Source organism: Cupressus sempervirens, chromosome 3, assembly GCF_028749045.1.
Source record: "Cupressus sempervirens isolate cs-2001-9-10 chromosome 3, ASM2874904v1, whole genome shotgun sequence".
Lineage (NCBI taxonomy): Eukaryota > Viridiplantae > Streptophyta > Pinopsida > Cupressales > Cupressaceae > Cupressus > Cupressus sempervirens.
Genome location: NC_143120.1, coordinates 674091580 through 674111983, shown reverse-complemented (window position 1 = coordinate 674111983; position 20404 = coordinate 674091580). Strand labels below are relative to the sequence as shown.

The 20404-nt window shown below is 35.8% G+C and overlaps 1 protein-coding gene across 3 annotated transcripts in view; it reads right to left on the bottom strand.

The window, feature by feature from the left end:
* Nucleotides 1-2413: 2413 nt before the first annotated feature.
* The window catches only part of LOC149568524 (uncharacterized), a 49643-nt gene continuing 31652 nt past the window's right edge, over nucleotides 2414-20404 (bottom strand). For 2 of the 3 annotated variants that reach the window (XM_089821423.1, XM_089821422.1), the window contains exon 3: nucleotides 17444-17760. In XM_089821423.1, the coding sequence (XP_089677549.1) occupies nucleotides 17660-17760 (101 nt within the window). In that variant the 3' untranslated portion in view covers nucleotides 17444-17659. Of the gene's footprint in view, nucleotides 3026-17443; nucleotides 17761-20404 lie in introns of those variants that run through there. The other variant, XM_089821425.1, reaches the window with a different exon arrangement.

Here is a 20404-nt window from a genome sequence, read left to right as displayed (position 1 = left end):
TGAGGGTGGGTGAAGGAGGAGATATTTGTTGGCTTTGGCTTATGTTAGCAAGTCTTAACCCATGTTTAGGGAATGTGACAAAGTTGTAGGGTGGGGGGCAGGGGGAGGGCGGGGGATTAAGATTAGGGTCAAAGATAAAGATTGACATCTTCTAGAAGAGTCTAGGCTTTGGACGAGGATGAAGACTTTCTAGAAGAGTCTAGAACTTTTTAGGATGAGGATAAATAAGGTTTTTAGGAAATAAATAAAGTTTTATTTCAAGGGTTTGGGTTGAGAAATATTTATTAACATATTTTTAATAAACATGAGGATTAATATTTAATCTTAATTAAATATTTTGAGTTGGGATTAGGGGTAAGAAATGATGGGATTAGCCTTTAATCGAAATTAAAGAAGGATTAGAAGATTTTGGAAGAGGTTAGTGGTCTTAAGGAAATTGGCCAAGTTTTGGGCAAAAAATAAATTATTTATTTATTTTAGAATTTTTGGTCAATTTATTAATTAAATAATTAATAAATAAGGAAATAATGTTTAAATAAGACTTAAACATTTTTGGGAGGGATTCCTTAATTAAATATTTTTAATTAAGATAAAGGGATTTAATGGCATAAAAATAAATTAATTAATTAATTAATTAATGATGATGTCATCAAGGACTTTTTTCAGAAAATAAAAATACTTTATTTTCTAAAGGATTTTAGGTGTCTACATCTAGATCCATCAATCTTTAATTGCAAAGCATAGGTTTTTGCTACGTTAGGGATTTTAGGATCTTGTATTCTTTCTCTAGTTTTATAATCATTGTATCTTTGTCTGCATTAGTGCTCCATCATTTGGATTGCATTAATCTACTTGATCTAATAATCTTAGAGTTGGAATTGAAAAGATCAATCTCTTTAACTTCCCTTTAAGGTATAAGGTCATCCCCCACAAAAAAGAAATGTGGAGTAATTGAGACCTTTTTCCGATTTCCTATTCCCACTCCTATATCTAGCAATCCTACTTATGTTCTACCTATTGTGACTACATCTATTCAACCATCAAATCCTACTAATGCAAGCCTATTCCTTCTCTTCCTGTTAGTGTTTACCTACTTCATTGCGTGCATCAAAACCTTAATAAATAAGTGTTCCTTGCATTTATCCTAATCCTCCTACTACTGTGGTTCCAAGTGTTCCACCCATAGCACCTTCTATTCTTGCAAATTCATACACCTTGCCTAGTGTATCCAAAGTGTCAATGCCATCTATTACTTCTAATGATTCCACCATCATTAATCTTTCTCAAACTGTCTCTTCCTTGTAGCAAAAAATTAATTCCTTAAACCAAATTCAATGTGCCTACATGTGACATGGGTAGTCCTTTGTCCTTGGACATTATTCGTGCCATTGCCCCTCAACAAGCTAGTATGCCTCACTTTGATACTTATAGTAGTAGGAGTGATACGGTGACTCATGTTAATTTTTTTCATGATTATTTAGTGCCTCTGCCATTTGATTTTTGTAAGTCACCCAGAAGGATGCAACTTTGATGTTTATGATTTGTGAGTAATCTTTTTAAGACCCATGAGTGGTCTAAATACTTGGGGTGATTTCTTTATATTATTGTATTAGCAGGATTCATTATGCTTATGCCTAGTTTATGAGATTATGATGTATTTGATGGTTTCACTGAGGTTTGTGTCAGTGGTTACCTGGATTCATATGGTATCATGATGCTGTTCTGAGTACCCTTGAGATGTGAACAATGATTGCATGTGTGTTATCAGTTTATTGCAGCTAATTGGGTTCCTACAACAGTGTTGACTAATGTGTTTGACCATATTGACTTATGGTATTTTGGTCATATCTATATCTTAGTGTTTCATGATGTTAATTAGTACATTTTATATTTGAGATTTGTGATGTTTCTTCAGGATGACTATTTGAGATTCATGTATATCATTCATTTTATATTATTGAGTATTATGTTATTAATTTCATTATTAAATGCTTAGAAAAATTGGAAATGAGCTATTCTTATTAGATTTGTGGAATTATGTGCTACAAATATCTACCTTGTTCCTTTCAATAGACTTGTTTAGATGGGTTATTTATATAAGATTAATTAGATGCTTTATTACGTTATTTTGCATAATGTTGCTTCGGCTATTATATAGTGTGTATCTACACTTAATCGTGTCCTTTTATGATGCAAGACTTATATCCCTGGTAGTGGCACATAGAGTTGGTCATCTGGCCTTTCATCTTGAGCCAATATCGCCCCTATAGGTGATATACCTTTATGTTGATTTTTTTTTTTTTGATGAATAGTCCTTTTCAATTAATAAAATTTACTAAGATTACAATTCACAAAAAAGGGCCAGGGGATACAGGATCACCCCGTGAATGAGTTCAATCGGCTGAAGCCGGAATAAACAACATGGCCGCAGCCAGAAACTATAAACTATTCATCAAAAAAAAACATTTTAAACAACCTCATGCTGCCAAGGCAGTACCAGCAGAGGGAGGAGGATCATCTTTATCAGGAAATCCCCACGCATCAGTGGGATTGTGAGGCAGACTATGAACAATCCAGCCGTCAACAACATCTGCAGGATCTGGGGTATTTGCAGTCTCCACATCCTTCTTGTCTGGCCGCGGAGGAGAAATTGCCAAGGCCAACCGGGGAAACTTGCCAGAGTGTGCTTGTCTAGGGGGAGGAGCCGAAGACCGGCCAGAAGCCCTCCCAGGGGAGTGGGGGGAGTCGGGGACCAACCAGAACCACCACGTGGTGGGGAAGCGGAGCGACACCTCCAACCGCCATGACCACCGCTAGGAGAGCGGTGGCGGGGACCCTGGGAGCGTTGCGTGTGTGAATGGCGGCCAGAGGACTGGCGTCTGGAACGGCGACCGCAAGACGAGGAGGCATTAGCCGAGGCATCCGAAGGCACTCTAGCAATGGTACAAGGAGCATTGCCCCAGTGATTTAACAATTCCTGTAAGTGGGCAACCTCCAGGGCAACTTTATTAGCTTGCACCTGTATCTGCATAATGACATTGTTACAAATGCATGTCTTAGTGTACATTGCAATGTTAACATCCAAAAAACTATGAGTGAATAAAACTGCATTCCTATCTTTCCATAGAGAAAACAAAATTTCCATCCTGAAAGTATGCCAAATCTGGGAAAACTTCCGAGGAAATCTGGGGGAATCACCGAGCAGGATCATGTGCCATGAAAAAGGTTCAGGACTGAAAGGCTTGAAAAAATCATGAATCCGGTGCCAATAATTCTGAGCACGCTTGCAAAACCAAAAAATATGCAAAAAGGACTCAGGTTCAAAATATGCAAAAAATATGTTGATTATTTTTAACTCTCTAGTAATTGGTAAATCCAAATTCATTGAGCATATGTGTCTAGATCTATAAGTGTGTATGTGCATTTAGGAATCCATAATGGCACAGAAAATGGTTATTAAATGTTCATTTAATAAGTTAGACGGATTTTATTCAATTTATTTATTTTATTTTATTTGTCGACTAATTTGTCATAATTGAATTGCAATTTAATTGGAATTGCCTGATTTAATTTGCGACAATGGTCAAGTAATTTATTAAGTTATTTTAATATTCTAATTTATTAGTCACTTGATAAAAAGCTTATATTAGGCAAAAAGTGAGTTTCTATACTCCTCAATTTGTTATTTCATGGGTTTGGAGGAAATTTCTGAAAACCCTCTTGTGAGAAACCAGTGTTATGTTCGTTGTGGGAGTTTGGCTTGGCGGATCTTCAAGAGATCGGTCTCATTGGACTCATATTGGGATTGCTTCGCTATGCCAATGGCTTCATTCAATATGGCGGCCCCATTATTCTATGATGGTATTTCTTGTTTTCCCCTTTGGGCTGGCTACAAGATAGGGATTTTTGGTTTTATTGTTTATAGCCTTTTTTAATATGTTCTTTCAATTTCTAAATGTTAGGTAGTAGAGAACTAATGTTCCACTCTATTTTTATGCAATCCTATCATCTAGCTAGATGGGCATGACCATTTTACTTTTTCAACATGTGAGTTTGTAAATTTTCCATGCTATTGGATTTTCGTGAAGTGTTTGGATCCAAGATTTTATAAAGTGTGATGTTGGGTGGGGATTTAGACTAGCGGGTTTTAATTTCATTGAATTATTTCATGTTTGATTTTTGTGTATTTTTTGCATCGTCTCATTAATTTTGTGTGCCTTCTGATCTTTGCTCATCTTTGTTTGGCTTAATTAGAGATTTGATTTTGTTGCTCATGCCTCAATGATTAGGATTGTTGAATCATAATGGTTATAGGACGCTCTAGGGTATTTTATTTCCTGACCCAAAGTCACTTCATATTTTTGTGGACTTGGAATTTCACTGGATTTGCCAGAGGGGGTTTCTGAGCCTACTTTGTAAATTTTATCAGACCCTTGGTTTTGTGATCATTTTCTAGAGTTAGAATTTTAGTTTTCTTATTATCTAAGAAGTTTGAATTTTGGCATGATACTTGGTGTTTTATTGCATTATTGGGATTCGTGTCACATCCATACTCCTAGATATAAGCAAGTTGAGTGAGTTGTTATACTTGTATCTTTTGTTGCATTTCTCATATCCAACCCTTGCATTGGTACTATGTGATTATATTTGTGAAGTTGGTTGTGCCCACACATGAGCACTTACACATGCGTATGATAGGATCTTGCAAGACCCAAACTCTTGGATATAGGTCGATTGAGAGATTGTTCATTTGGGGGTTGGGTTGGGAATTTGCATTGCCCATGGGCCTCTTCATGTGATGAGCATGAGTATTATAGAGGGACGTAGAGTGGCTTCTCTCATGTACCTTGGCCCAGAAGTGGTCTACTAGGTAACGTGGTGATAACCAAATTAATAAATGGGTAATAAAATGATAAGTGAGCACATGTACATCTTTGTTGCACTAGTGTGAGGGTGTGGTGTTTGTACATCTACAATCTTTAGCAATTGTTGTGAGGGCACGATATGTAGCCTCCTGTTGGAGTTGATCCATCCCAGATATGTGGCCTCCCGAGGGGAGTTGAGCCATACCACATATAGCGTGGGCTTCCCGATGCCAAGTGACCTACACTCCACTAGAGTCCCTACATAGTTATCCTATAGTGGGTCTGACCAGTGACCTGGTGTACTGCATTGTCTTCATGATCGTGTAGATGTTGGTATCATACTCGATCGACATGTGTGTTAGCCATGGGTGATTGTCTTAAGTCATTGTGGTTGATTCATTATCTCCTTCAGCACAATGGGAGTGAGCCTGTTGGTACCATGTGATTGGGAAGTATAGCTACCTATACCACATGTTGGGGACAAATGTACAGAGAGGGCTTGCTTCTAGTCTTGAGGCCAGAGTTGATGTTCACTTGGTGCTTCGATCTATCTAGAGTATGTTCCCTCTTAATTTATGTTTTATCAGCTTAAATGTGTTAATTATTAATTATATTATGAATTATTCATTGTTTCTTATAATAAACTAAAATTTAGATGCCAAATAATGTGCATTGAACATTGAAAATTCCCAACCTCAAAGTAGGGGACATTACACAAGGCTATCATTTCCATAACAGTGCAAACGGGTTGAGGGATTTACCATAAGGATTTAAAGATGAGCTTCCTCAATGGAGTAACTGAAATATTTTAATGTTCTTGGGAGGGATTTCCATGTACGAAGTTGAGGAGAACATTGTATGGGTTCAAGTAGGCTCCCAAGGACAATTGCCTACAAAGCTTGGGTTTCACCAAGAGTGAGGCAAATCCAAACCTATACTATGTTCAGGTGAAGGACAGGCCTCGTATTGATGTTGCATGTCAATGATTTGCTCCTCATAGGATCCAAGGAGCTCAAAGAACAATGCAAGAAGGATCTTACAAGAGAGTTCAAGATGAAGAACTTCGGGTTGATGCATTATTTTATGGGTTTTGTGTTATTCGAGAAAGAGAGTGATTTCCCTTAGACAAGGAAAGTACACAATTGACACCTTGAAGGGATACAAGATGGAGGATTATAAGCCCAAGTCCACACCACTTGAACCAAAAAGAAGAAGATTGATGCTTTCGTATCAAAGGCAACAAACCCTACTTTATAAAAACAATTGATTGGCTCTCTTATGTATCTAATCAATACCAAGCTAGATATTTGTTTCATATCAAACTCAATTAGTTAGCTAGTGAAAGAGTCTAAGCAAATGCACTAGACAGTTGCAAAGCATATTTTGAGGTATCTTTGAGGTACAATTGATTATGGGCTAAGGTACTTGAACCAACAAGAAGAAGATTGATGCTTTCATATCAAAGGCAATGGACCCTACTTTATACAACCAATTGATTGGCTCTCTTATGTATCTAGTCAACACCAAGCTAGATATTTGTTTCATATCAAACTCAATTAGTTAGTCAATGCTAGAGTCTAAGCAAATGCACTAGGCAACTGCGAAGCATATTTTAAGGAGCTTTGAGGTACAATTGATTATGGTCTAAGGTATATTTAGCAAGATGGAGTGAAGCTCCAGGTGTTCACGCATTAGGATTGGGCAAATAGTAAAAATGACAAGAAAAACACCACAAGGGGAAATTTCAATTTGCAATCAGAAGCAATCTCTTGGCACAATAGGAAACAAAAGGTAGTTGCAGTAAGTTTTGAAGAGGCTAATTATATGCTAGTATGGTTACATGTGAGGCTATCTAGCTTCATAAACTTTTGAATGATTAAGAGCAGATCCAACAACAAATTTGTATCAAACTAGTCAAAGAACATTGAGACCAAGTACTAGTACATCAAAGATTGTGTATAGAAGGGAGAATTGTAGTCATAGGACTTAATTTTGTGTAGAAAGGGGTAGTGAAGTTGCAATATACTCCTACAAATGAGCATGTTGCATACATCTTGACCAAGGCCTTGATGGGGGCAAATTTCTATAGTTTAGGGATAAGTTGGGAGTTGTGTACAACACCTTCCTTGTTAAGAGGGAGTGTTGATTTCTAAAGGTTAAAAGGTGTTTTACATGTTTTGTCTTTTTTTAGTGTGCATGAGGAAATTCAAACTTAATTTATTTTTCCGTAAGTTTAGATAAAATTCATAGTTTTCTTGTAGTATGCATAATTCATGAAAGATGTCTAGATATAGGGTTGCCATCTAAATATACAACTATTGTCTAATATAGGAGTTTAGCATGAGTGTTCTTGGAGCCAAAACTTATAAATGGAAGCCATGTGTCGAGGCTAGGACAATTTTTTATTAGCACGATTTAGTGATTTAGGGAGAGCGAATGTTTCAACAAAGAAAGAGGTTTTTGAAGTATCTCTCCTTGAAGCCGAATAAACATGGGTTTGCATTTTTTTCCCACAATGGGGTTTCCAAGGTAAATTTGTGTCATTTTGTTTTTGGTTTCATGTGAATTTGGTTATGTTGATATTTTAGTGTCAAGAAGTATTTACCCAGTCGGCTTGATGACAAGTCATCTTAATTATAACCAAATATAATAAAATAATTGGATTGACTCAAGTGGAAGTTACTCCTCGATTTGAATAAAAGCAGATAGACTCTCCTCATTCTATTAATATAGATATCTTTGCAACTCTTTAGCAGATTCGCAACTCAAGCCATTGTATTTATGCTTTCTTGGCATGTTTCTCAACTACAATTTATTCACCATTGTATTTGATATGTTAGAAAAGAATCGTTGGGTTTTTCTTCCTCAAGTAAAAGGGTTTTCCAGGGATATACATATCCATGTACATTGTTCTATGTGTATTTTTTTACTTGTTATTAAATCTGATCTAAAAATAACAACTTATGTTATTCATTGTTGTTGAATGAGCCTAAGTATTGGTGGTGCCCCTTTACCAAGGGACATCACTCTTCAAGTTGGTCCCATTAATTATATTATCACAAAAATTATATGATATCTATGTCATCCTAAAGGAATCTAGCCATATCTATAATTAAAACCCCCTCTTAGCTTGGGAGAAATCCTTCACAATATCTATGTTATGTAGTGATATACCCCATGACTACTCCCATAAGGTGGGTCCTTTGCACGTTGTCTCTAATACAATTAAATCTGATCTCCACATACTTTGACCTGTCATAAAAATTAAAGGTTGGAGTTTGCATCACTCCTAGTGAAGCCCAAGCTCACCAAGCATCCATCTATCTAGGAATATCATGACTAGGTTTCAATATAAAGGTCTTCTAGGCTACATACATGAGACTCAATCTCATGAATCATAGTACTTTGACCGTTGACCACTAGAGAAACCATCTCAACATGGTCCACTCCCTTTGAACCAATATGACCAAGATCCTTGAATGTCAAATGAGGGAAATTGTCTTCCAATTCCCTCTGACATGGAAATATACCCTTCTCACATGGTCCCAATCATGGAATATCTTGCTCCAAGAATACAACTAGGTTTAAACTGCCTCCAAAGACGGGAAAATTAACTTGATCCGCTATTGTTGCCGAGTGTTTAGGATTCCCTTCTTGACCTAATTCCAAATCACTTTGCTCAAATCATACTGCAAATATTTAGTCAAAGGGTTGGACTGAGGTCTAGTTCGTCGAGATCCAAATTGTATCCAGAACTAAGAATCATTTCTTGATTCCTTACAACTCCTCTTTAGTTTAGATAAGCAATTTTACTATGAGATGTATTAGAGTTGAATCTACTCTAATAGGCCTCCTCATCAGAGGCACATGACTATTTGTTCAATGAGTTAAAATTTACTCCAATGACCAACAAGGAGCTTTTGAAGCCACACTTCTTTATGAGCTTGTTGATCTTGTAGAGGACTAAATTTGAAGCTCTTACCTCATGTCATGATTTCTCAAAATTTAACTATGTGAATACAATATCTCATCATGCTTCTCAATCTGTCCTAGAAGCATTTTAGAGAGATTAATAATAGAGTCAAACTATGTCTTGCCTAATGCTAGAAGCATACATTATTCACTATTCTCTATGTTATCACATGAATTATCTACATAAAATTCATGATCAATATTCAAAGGTATATTCATAAAATACTTATATCTTGTTGTCAAAGGATAACACCCTACATCTAATAGTTGAGCTCCTTGAGCAATAGGGCCTTCAACTGAACTTGGGCTAATCCTCCTGAAAATTAGATAACAAGAGTCTTCCTTGACAACTTCGTCTTTGACCCAAAAATCCTCAAACATCATCTCCTCCAATGTTAGTTCCCTCTCTCCCCCTATGCACTAGAGCACTCACAGTGTTGCCACATGCACTTGTATGACATCCTTTTGAGTCATATAACATGTATATACAAAATCTATTCACACAATAATAAGAGTCTCACTCTCATATTGTCAAACAATTCTATATAAATTGTCTATGATCTCTTGTGTATCAAAAAGAATCACAAAGACATTAAAAATAACAATCTCTTGTCACAATAAACTCTCCCAAAAAATCATTTCAAACTTCATACACTAGATAGTAACACTTCATAATACCATTTAATATTGCATTTACCATTCACGACAAAGATTGTATTAAAAAATATTCAAATGAACCAATGAACTCACGACAAAAATTGTTGGAAAGAATGACCAATTATATACATCCTTATTAGTAACAAAGCATTAATAATCAATATTCAGTACATCCAATGATATAATTTTCCAAACTATAGTTAGTGTCAGTTTACCTCCACAAAATGAAATCACTTAATATGCCCAATAATATAATCAGCCTCGACAAATATTAACATCCATCACAAATCTTATAATCATTGTCAACTATACAAGTTTTAACAATAAACTTCTTGCTTTGCCAAAATTCAAGTGAAGTTTCATTTGTTTTAAAGAATATGAAGAGTGGTACCCAAATATTAACCATGCCACTCACAACATGTTTATCTATATAAGAGAAAAGTTTGCCTCCTAATAGATGTTCATCAATGTCACTACAATTGATATTTGAAGTTGGATGTTTATATCAGAGATGCTCCTAAACTCAAAAAAATAAATGTCGCTAAGGAGAACTCATTCCTCCACAAACTTGAAAGATTTTCCAAATATCCTATGTTCAAGATCCTCAATCCCTATGGCGCTAGAATTCTTCAATAACTCATCCAAAGGGATTTAATGTCTTTGACCCAAGTCCCTTGTTGGGTTCTAAACCTTGTGTTGATATCAAATTATTCATGTTAAATGATCTCCAAAAGCAAAGGCTTTCTACAACTCCCAATATCAAATTCATGATGATGCCCATTCTTCGACACCCGCCCTGATAATCCACCAACATCACTCATATTACATAAGTCAATTCCAAGGTCCTTAGGATTCAAATCCATATTTTTAATGGTACTATTACGACTATCAAATTCAAAGTCTAGATTAATCATCCTATCTAATTCCTTCTTGTATCCTAAGGGAAAAATCACATCCCTTTCTTATAGATCATTGAATCTTACCAGTGTCAAACTAAGGCTTAGACTTGTTATAGAATGAGGGCCTCCTTTTGGGTAAATGATAGTGTACCAACATCCACTATATTAACTGCAAACCAATATAATAACCTCTGTCGGCAAAGATAACTTTCACAACGCAAATATTTTAAATGTGTTCTCTTGCACGCTCCTTTTTAGAGTTTTAGCGAATGCTGGTGCGCCCCACTCCTTTGATGTTGGAGGATGTATTGCTAAAGGTTTTAAGGTCACTACAGATGTGTTTCATTGCCCATTGGTTTTGATGGTTGTGTGTCAAGCAAGTCTCTTGGGCAAGCATCAATTTTTACTCCTTCCTCGACCAAGGAGGTGCATCCTGTGAATCCCTGTGTGTTCATGGATGGGCTTGGCATCTCCTCTCTGATGGTGTTTCTTGATTGTACTAATGGTGGGGTGGTGTGGTTGTCTTCGTTGAGTTCCCTTTCCACTTTAGGTAATGGGAAGTTTGTTCCTTCCAACTCTTCTACTAGGAAAGACATTTTGCTTTCTATTAGCAGTGTTGTTGGCACTAAGGGTTTTATTGGTGGTCCATCATAGGCTTGTTCTTCGATTGGGGTCTCTTATACAAACAAAGTTGTTGTTGGTAGGGGTAAGGGTGTTGAGATTGTACCTTTCCCAATTTGTCGATCCATAACTATTATGTTAGAGGAGAAAATTGTTGAGATAAATCAGGTGGCTTTTAATCTTTTGTCAAGAATAATTTTTTGACTTAAGGATTTTTGGCCCAGTCTTCTGAGCTTCTCATTTATGATTTAGTCCAAATTTTCCCTTCAACTAGGATTTTTTATTACCAAGTTTCAAAATATTGTGGATAGATAGGCTATTGTTTGTAAGCACTTTTTTTACTAGGAAGAATCGTTTCCCCTTGATGATGAAATTGTGGCATGACTTCAACCCTTCTTCTGAATCCTTCTACAAGATGCAAATATCCCTCTTCATCTTTGGGTGGATCTACTCCTTGAGGAAGTGGGGAATTCCTTAGGAGATTTCCTAATGGTGGATGCAAAGTCTTATGATATTTTCCACTCCACTCGTAATTTGGTTGATATTGATACTTCCAAGGCGCTGCCTACAAAGATTAAGCTCAAGTCTCCAAAGGGTTCTTGGAGTCATTATTTGGACTATGAAGGAATTCCTTTCAGATGTATAAGGTATCTCTAAGACTGGGCATGTTGCAACAAAATGTGTGTTAGAAAAAGCTAAGTCGAAGAAGTCCTCTTCATGGTGGAAGGGTGCCTCTTCTCAACATTATACTATTTTTAAGAGTTCTTCTCAACAAGAGGGATAAGAAAATTTCAAGGAACTAGATGGTGCTACCTAAGTTCTAGTAATGCTTCACACTCATCTCCTACGAAAGTTATTGATGGTGTTGTCCCTTCTAATGTTGTCTCAAATGGTATCCTTGTTGATGGAAACCTTGTTGACCCGTCATTTGGTGTTGTCTCTATTTTACCTCCCATCCCTAAGGAGCTTGTCACCCCTGCTTCTACTGTTATGATGGTGCGCCTATTGTTGTTGTCTTTCCTTGGGGCCCTATCTGTAATGTGTTGGGTGTTCCTATGGCTACTAGTTTTGATTGTTCTGTGGACTTGCTTGGCACAATGACTGCTAATATTAAGGAAGTATAGATTACGATCAACAGAGAAACTCTAAGAAATCTCCTCCTCCTTTTGGTATGAGCCTTAGATCTCATAAGAAAATATCCAAATAAAATTCCTAAGTCGAATCAATTGGTCAATATTGGGAAGTTCGTTGGTTCCCTCTAGACTGCTACTCTTTGTTGTTGTGGGGAGGCATTCCTTGTCTTGTTCCCCTTTCCTTCCCAATGGCTTATCTTCTCTATGCTTTGTTCCTCTTTCAGGCCCTTAACACTAATCTTTTGGTGTGGGTTCCAGGTCCCTCCTAAACGCTACTTTGTAAAGTGTTTTTGGGCCCCTTCAAAACCTATTTGCTCTTAATCAAAAACTTTCTTGACAACAATAATAAGTTTGATTTGAGAAGAATATTAATATGTTGCTATAAAGCCACAACCATAAGGTTAGAGACTTACGACTTCGATGATCGACATGAAAATATATTACTATCCTTACGAATAACCTAATAGTATCTACTTAAAATTACTATACGAGTCACTCTCTCTAGCAACACCATATGCCAAGGGACTTAAAAAAGAGTCTTCCATGTATAATAGTTCTTTTCCGTCAAATAAGTGTTGAAAATGAAGCCCTTGTCTTTCATCACATCATGAAGGAGCTCGACTCATCCAACACAAGTAGAACAATTCAATCACATTGACACCTAGCACAAGCTTAGGAATATATCTGCTCTAATACCATCCTTTTTGGTGTGCTCATTTGACCACAAGAAATGACTTAGATCACCCTTTCCCTCCCAACCACATATGATAAATGGTTATCATCGTCCCCTCCCCCCAGCCCCCCCAAGCAACTCTTCTATTTGTTGTAGGATTCAATGCCAAGAGAGGGGGATTTCATCTTCCTTTATGCTTACTGGTGGTGACCCTTCACCATGGGACACCACTCTTCAAGTTGGCCCCATTAATTATAATTTTTATAGTGATTACATTGTCAATACAATAATTCTATATCAATAATTATATTATCAATATAATTGAATTATCATAATAATTACATGATATCTATGTTGGCCTAAAGAAATCCAACCATAGCTACAATTAACATTAACACCAATCACTTATCTAAATAATGAAGAGTGATGTTCTTTCCTACATTAAACTCAAAATCAGATTTACTCAATATTTTCACATGATCATGCCGTGGACCCTTCATCAAATGAATTGTCCTATTTATATCTTCAATGGATTCAGGCCCTTAAATCAAATGTTAGTCTTTAATCTCAATCAAACGAATCCTAATTTCTATAAATGCTACAAACAAAAGCTTTTGAAGATTGTGATTATCTCTTACAAAGCCTATAATCTCATTGGACTAGAGAGGTACAACATTCTCAAAGGGAAAAAGTTAAAGAATCAATAAATGTAAGTATTGTTAAGAAAACAAAAGATGTTGATGATAATAATGACAACATTGAAAATAAAGAACTTGATCTATTTTGAAGAAGCCAACACTATGAAGGCAAGGAAGGTTGCAATAGAAGATAGATGTTGAATGGTACAAGGTACTTTTGGATCCTCATTGAAGTTATGAGACATACGTGTGAAGAGTGGTGTCCAATAGTTTAGAGGATATCCAGAATTTGGAAGTCCAGCATCATACCAGTATGAGGGTAATGAAACACTTACCGTGCAACTGGTGTCCTATGTCATCAGGAACATGAATGATAGCTGGGCAACTATACATGGAGAGAAGCCCGAAGAAGTTTTACTAGTCCGAGAACCATTCTCAAAATTCAAATGATAGCTTCCACATAGTGAACTGTTTGTTTTGCTTAAACTGTGTAGAGATATGTTAGGAGATCATTAAAATTCAGTAATTCTATAAGGGATTATGTTAACAAGTAAAAAATGAATTTCTTTCATGATGAACATGGAAATAAAGACCAGTAGATATATTCAAGTTGTTGATTGTTAAGTTAGTTTTGTTTCGTCCTAATTTTTCATCAGTCGTATTTAGTTTGTTGGCAAATTTGATAATTATAGTATTACTGTTATGGTTGCTATATCTGTTTATATGTATCATTAAATGAATAACAGTATGCAGCAAGTCATTCAGTTGTTCTTCCTGTTATATTCTTTTTTCTTTGTTGTGCTCCTCCACTTCCTTCTGTAGAATATCTTTTGAATTCTTCATGACAAGTTGAAGGTTTAGTGGGAACTTTAAAGCTTTGGGTGCTGCAAATAAGTTGATCCATTATCTGTACCTTTCTGCTGCTGCCTTGTCCCTTCCCATAGCGTAACCTTTGTATAGTACTTTGGTGAACATTTTATCTATTATGATGGGGCCACCTTTGCCAACATGGCACTCAGCATGGGACATACCGCCCACATCAAGTCTGCAGTATTGGTGAGAGTTGATTGAGACACCCAGCATATTTAATCTTGGTGAGAGTTGAAGGATTAACAAGACTATTGGTGAGAGTTGGTTGACACACTCAGCGTAGGAGATTCACTGGCACTGCCATAGAAACATTCTGGACAGTGGCTACAATGCAGATTCTGCACTTATTAATCTGCTATTTATTGTGCTGAAGTGTGGTTGAATAAGATTGAGACATTAATAATTAGCTTTGGATGTTGAGTAGTAATTTGGTTACTGTTGTAATTTTATTGTGAATTTTATTTATATATATTTTTCAGACAATACTGGTTCTTTGTCAAATCCCCTCTTGGGAAAGATTTCCGAATCCAGGGTATCAGTTTCGAGTTTAAATGTGATTTTATTCTACTTCCCTAACAGGTTGCAGAGAATGTAAGGCTGAAAATGTTTGTTTGTGAATTTGTCTTAGACCTTGACTGCAGTTAAAATCATTTCAGTCAATCTTACAAAAGATAATACAGCTGTAGTAGCAATTGTGTAGATCAACTGGAGAAAGATGCTGCAAGTGCATTTGGGGGTGCTGCTATGTGGACCTATGGTGGATATCTATAAAATTGCAGAACTACCTATGTTTTCTGGCTGCTAGAGGAAGAAATGGAGTTCAAAGTGCAAAAGGATCGCCAAAGCCATTGTTGCTGCTGCAAATACTTCAACTGTGATACATTCATAAAGGTTTTATTATAGTCACAAATGTTTCTGAAAATGGAAACACCTCCTAATAAATTTAATGGTCGTAATTTTCACACATGGAAGGTGAAAATACAAATGCGCCTAAATAACAAAAATGTATGCAGTATAATAAATGGCACAGTAGTAGAATCTACAGGTGCTAAAGCTATCTTGTTAAAATAGTTTGCTTTCAAAATATAGCAATGTTAATTTTTACTCTCAATTAGATGCCTTCAAAGACTTGGATGTGATTTCACAGCTCTTATTTGAAAAAAAGAAAGCAACCATATGAGATTCAGAAGGAGGTACTCAGTATGAGCTTCCATTATCCTCAACGAAAAGGATGGAAAAGAGAATGCCAGGTAAGAACAAAATGGAGTGTTACTAGTGTATGAAAAGTTAAAACAGATCGTACTGCAATCATGCGAGTGCCTTCTCAAAGGGAAACTCAAGGAATCAATTAATATAGTTGTTGAGGAGCCACCACGTATTAATAGTGATGATGTCATCATTAAAGATGAATAATTTGTTCTATTTTGAAAAGATCAACAATTTGAAGAAAGTGTGAAGGTTGCAATATAGGAGAGTAAGATGCTCAAAAGAGATGGTGCTTCTAGATCTGAAAAACTATACCACATTGAGGTTATTAGACATTCTTGTGAAGAATCATTTTAAATAGTTCAAGGGAGATCCAAAACCTAGTAGTTCAACATTGTACATTTATGAGGGTGATGAGACACTTTTATGTGCAACCAGTGTCCAATGATGTTGGAAACTTGGATGACTGCTGAGAGACTATACATAGGAAGCAGCTTGAAGAAGTTTTTAATGGTCCAAGGAGTGCTTTCAAAGAATAGCTTCTACGTAATGTACTCTTTTTTTAATGTTGTTAGTCATTTTCTGATGTGTAGAGATATGCTAGGAGATCATCAAATTTCAGCTATTTCTTAAGGGGGAGAGTTAAAGAATGTAATAAATGAATTCATTCATAACAAACATGAAAATAAAGAAAAGTAGATGCATCCAGGTAGTTCAAGTCCAGCTTTTTTCCTTTGGTGCTAGTTTTCTGTCAGTGATATTTAGTTTTCTGGCAAATTCCTTGACATGATTACTGTTAAACTTGTCATATCCAGCCTGATATCATACCCTGCCTGAGACTCGGGAAAATTTAAAAAGTAAAGGGAACTGTACTTGGCCAACCTAGGGCTAAGGAAAACAAACAACAATAAAAAAGAAATGGATCTGTATTGTGTTGAGAATGTAGCTTCATTTGGATTGAAGCATGTATTTCATTATTATTAAATTGATATATATTTGTATTTGTGAATTATGATATATATAATCACAAATACTCTTATATAAAATATTATATAATAACATTCTTATTACCTTTATTGGGTGTCATATCTATTTCCATAATTTAATATCAACTATGTTAACTAAGCGATTAGTGTTGAACTGCTGACTTTATTATTTGATATGGTTAAGGCCACGAAGGGACATGACTCGACTCCCCATGGCATAAGCCACAGTGGGAGTCATGTCCCTTCGTGGACTTAATCCCCATACCGATATATATTAAACATCCAAGACTGCTGTGATGATCTATCAATAAAGGTGGTAATATAATCATACACAGCAATCGTTCAATTCAATATTTCAAGATATTAAAAGTAAGTTTCAGATCAGTAATTCAGAGATAATTATCATAGTCATCACACTGTTAATATACATATTGACAGTAATAGTTGTATAATATCAGTCTCTGTCTGAGATATATATATAAGTCTGATATTACAATTAGATATTACTTTTCAGGAGTGAATATAAAACTGTGATAAAAATCTGATACAATCTGAAATTGAAAGACTATCTAAAGTTCTCTCTATCACTGATTCAGATTCCTTAACATAGTGGCCTAGCTGAAATAAGAAAAATAAATAATAGTCGAAAGAAAGAAATTTTTATTTAAAAATTAAAAGCCATGCAATAGAATGGACATGATAAAAACGTTGTGTCTCTCCCATTACAAAGTTATAAATAGTGGGGTAAAGGTATGAAAAATGGGGATAAGGAAGTGAGAGCCTGATTTCTATAAGGAAGTGAGAGCCTGATTTCTATATGGAAGCGATCAGATTGGATTATTTACAGAAATCTAGAATATTAACAAGTAATTGGTATGCATAAGGAGCATCGAACGATCAAAGAGATCAAGAAAGGAACACAATCAAAGAAGAAAGTATTCAAATCTGCTAAAAAGCATATGTACTATATCACACAGAGAAGAAGAAGGTTGATCAAGGAAGGAAAAACCAATTCCAGAATTAATATGTAAGGACGTCAACAGAGATTAAAATATATACAGTGCTCAATAAAAGACACAGATCCAATTTTATTCTGCTAAACAGTTAACAGCATTAACAGCCATCCTTGTGGGCAAATTCTAGGGGTGAATCAAGAAGGGGACATTACATATGGTATCAGAGCACCGTTCCTGCCAGCCTGGGGGAAAACAGTAGTTGAAGCAACTAATGAATATCTTTCCTGTTTATCACAGAGTCAAGAAAAGACTTGTAAGAGATTTATAACAGATCATCATGAGAAGGCTGTGATGAAATCGAGATCTTTGCTCAAGATAGTGAGCAGGAATCTAATAAACAACAATTTAAAGATTAAGACAATGCGGCAATGGAAGTTGGCATTTTGATTAGTATTATTATTAAAAAGAATAAACAAGAGATGAAAGTTATGTGATTCTTTATGAAGACAGCCAAAATCAGATTAAGATGCAATGTTTTACAAGGCAATTACGATTACTTCTTGGCAAGCGCTACAAAGATTAAAGTTGAGAAGCAATTCATTTTGATTAAATCAGTAACAAATACATCGTATACACTATAAAGATTATGTGTTTGATTAAATTAACAAAGATATAATGAAAAGGTTCTATTAAATAATGATTACATTTGAAAGGTTCCATTAAGATATTAAAGAGTGAAAACATAAATTAAATACTAACGAAAAAGTTTATAAAAAGATAAAGCAATACCTTTAGGAGATACAGCTTTGTAATAAGATTGCATAAATCAATAGGTGTGACCTATTCTTCAGTTGTGATTGCTGGTAAAAAGAGATGGTTCCATGAAGACAAAAAAACTATGTAGAGTTGACTGAATAGAGGGTGGTGTGAAATGTGAGTTGCGAAAAAGAAATATCATTGAATCCTTAACAAGTTCCAGAGCATATCTAGAATGAAGAAATAAAGGCTAAAATAAAAAAAAATTTAAAAAATGAATGACTGAAAAATAGAGATGGCTGCGCAAATGTATTTAAGATATACACCAACATATCAATGTATTTATGCACGCAGATTTGAACAGACTTTAAAATAGATTTGGAAAAGAAGTATATGCAGATATAGAGATGAGGATTGCACAGACATAAAAGGAAGAATTTGATGTTTTGAAGTGAAAACGAGCAACTAAGCACGGTTAGGCCCCTTTCCTAGCTCATGGGAGAGGCAAGGTTAGGCACTTTTCTGACTCTAGATGACTTGTGAGGAACAAGATTGGGGTTAGACCCACTTTCTGACTCTAAATGACTTACAAGCAGAAAGATGGGGTTAGGCCAACTTTTTGGCATTAAATGGACAATGAACGGTAAGATGGGGTGGGGTTAATTTCAAGATGGAGTTAGGCCCACTTTCAAGCTCTAATGGCTTATGAGCAGTTCAAGATGGGGGTGCGCCCACTTTCTAGCTCTAAAACAACTTATGAGCAGCAAGGTGGGGTTAGGCACCCTTCTCAGCTCATGTGAGCAATAAAGCGATCTTAGATACCCTATTTCAATCTCCTTTCCCAACTCTGATGATTGACTATTGACTCAAAGGGATGATGCATGAATAAGGAAAGAAGATACAAACACCCCACTGGGTAGAGCGCCTAAAGTGTATATCCAATGTTCCTGCCATTGGGGTCAAAGGGTGAGTGTCCAATCTTGGGCTTAGTGTGGTGATGGCTTCAGCCGAACCTGTCATGCTTCCTCCTCCAAGCCCTGATGTGTTTGAATACTAGGATAAATCTATGGATGCATTCTATGTTGAAAAATAGATTCAGTCGGATCTGATTATTTGAAATCAGTAGATATATAGATCACATATATCTATCCATCTATCTATCTATATACACACACATGTGATGTTATTACTGATATCAAATACAGATACGATCTGATCTGAATAAAGATCTCCTTAATTTTCTGTAGCAATTCCCGAATCAGGTCTCATACTTACTGTGATAAAATCTCATCAACAAACCCTCAATACTATGCAATCTCATAAATGATCATGAATGATGATACCCACCACTATACGGATAAATTACTATCACCATATAGCAGTGTATGTTAAAGGTTGTTATCTGGCTTGCATAATATGAATTGCACTCAAGTAAAGGATATTATTCATATGAAATACCACCCTGAGTTTATCAGGCAGTAACACTAAACCAATCTTGTTATGGACAGTCATGTCCACGTAGGGACATGACCCTATGTGGCACATGCCATTTAGAGTCATGGCTCTACATTGATATGACTTATGACATCTTATTTATATTGATTGGGTTGAAAACATATCAATACAATACATATTACTATCTCTTGCATCTATGATCGGATTGGTCACACTCCAGTTCATTACTATCAGCTATTTATAGCAGATCACTCAGGCAATATTGTGTGCAGATAATTCTGATCATTCCCATACTCAGATCACAATATAAGTATTGTGAAGAGCAATAATAACCTTCATATACATCACAGAGATAAAAGTCAATTTCAGTCTTTCTACCATAAGATCTCATATTCCTTAACATGGTATCATAGCATAGTTGGTAGAACAAGCATTTAACCGACAGTGATATTTGCTTCAAGATCGCTGAAATACTTTTTTGAACAAATCAATCATGGTAAAAGTCAATTTCAGTTTTTCTACCATAGGACTTCATATAAATCACAGAGATAAAAGTCAATTTCAGTCTTTCTACCATAAGATCTCATATTCCTTAACATGGTATCATAGCATAGTTGGTAGAAGAAGCATTAAACCGACGGTGATATTTGCTTCAACATTGCTGAAATACTTTTTTGAACAAATGAATCATGGTAAACAATATTAGAGTTGAGGATA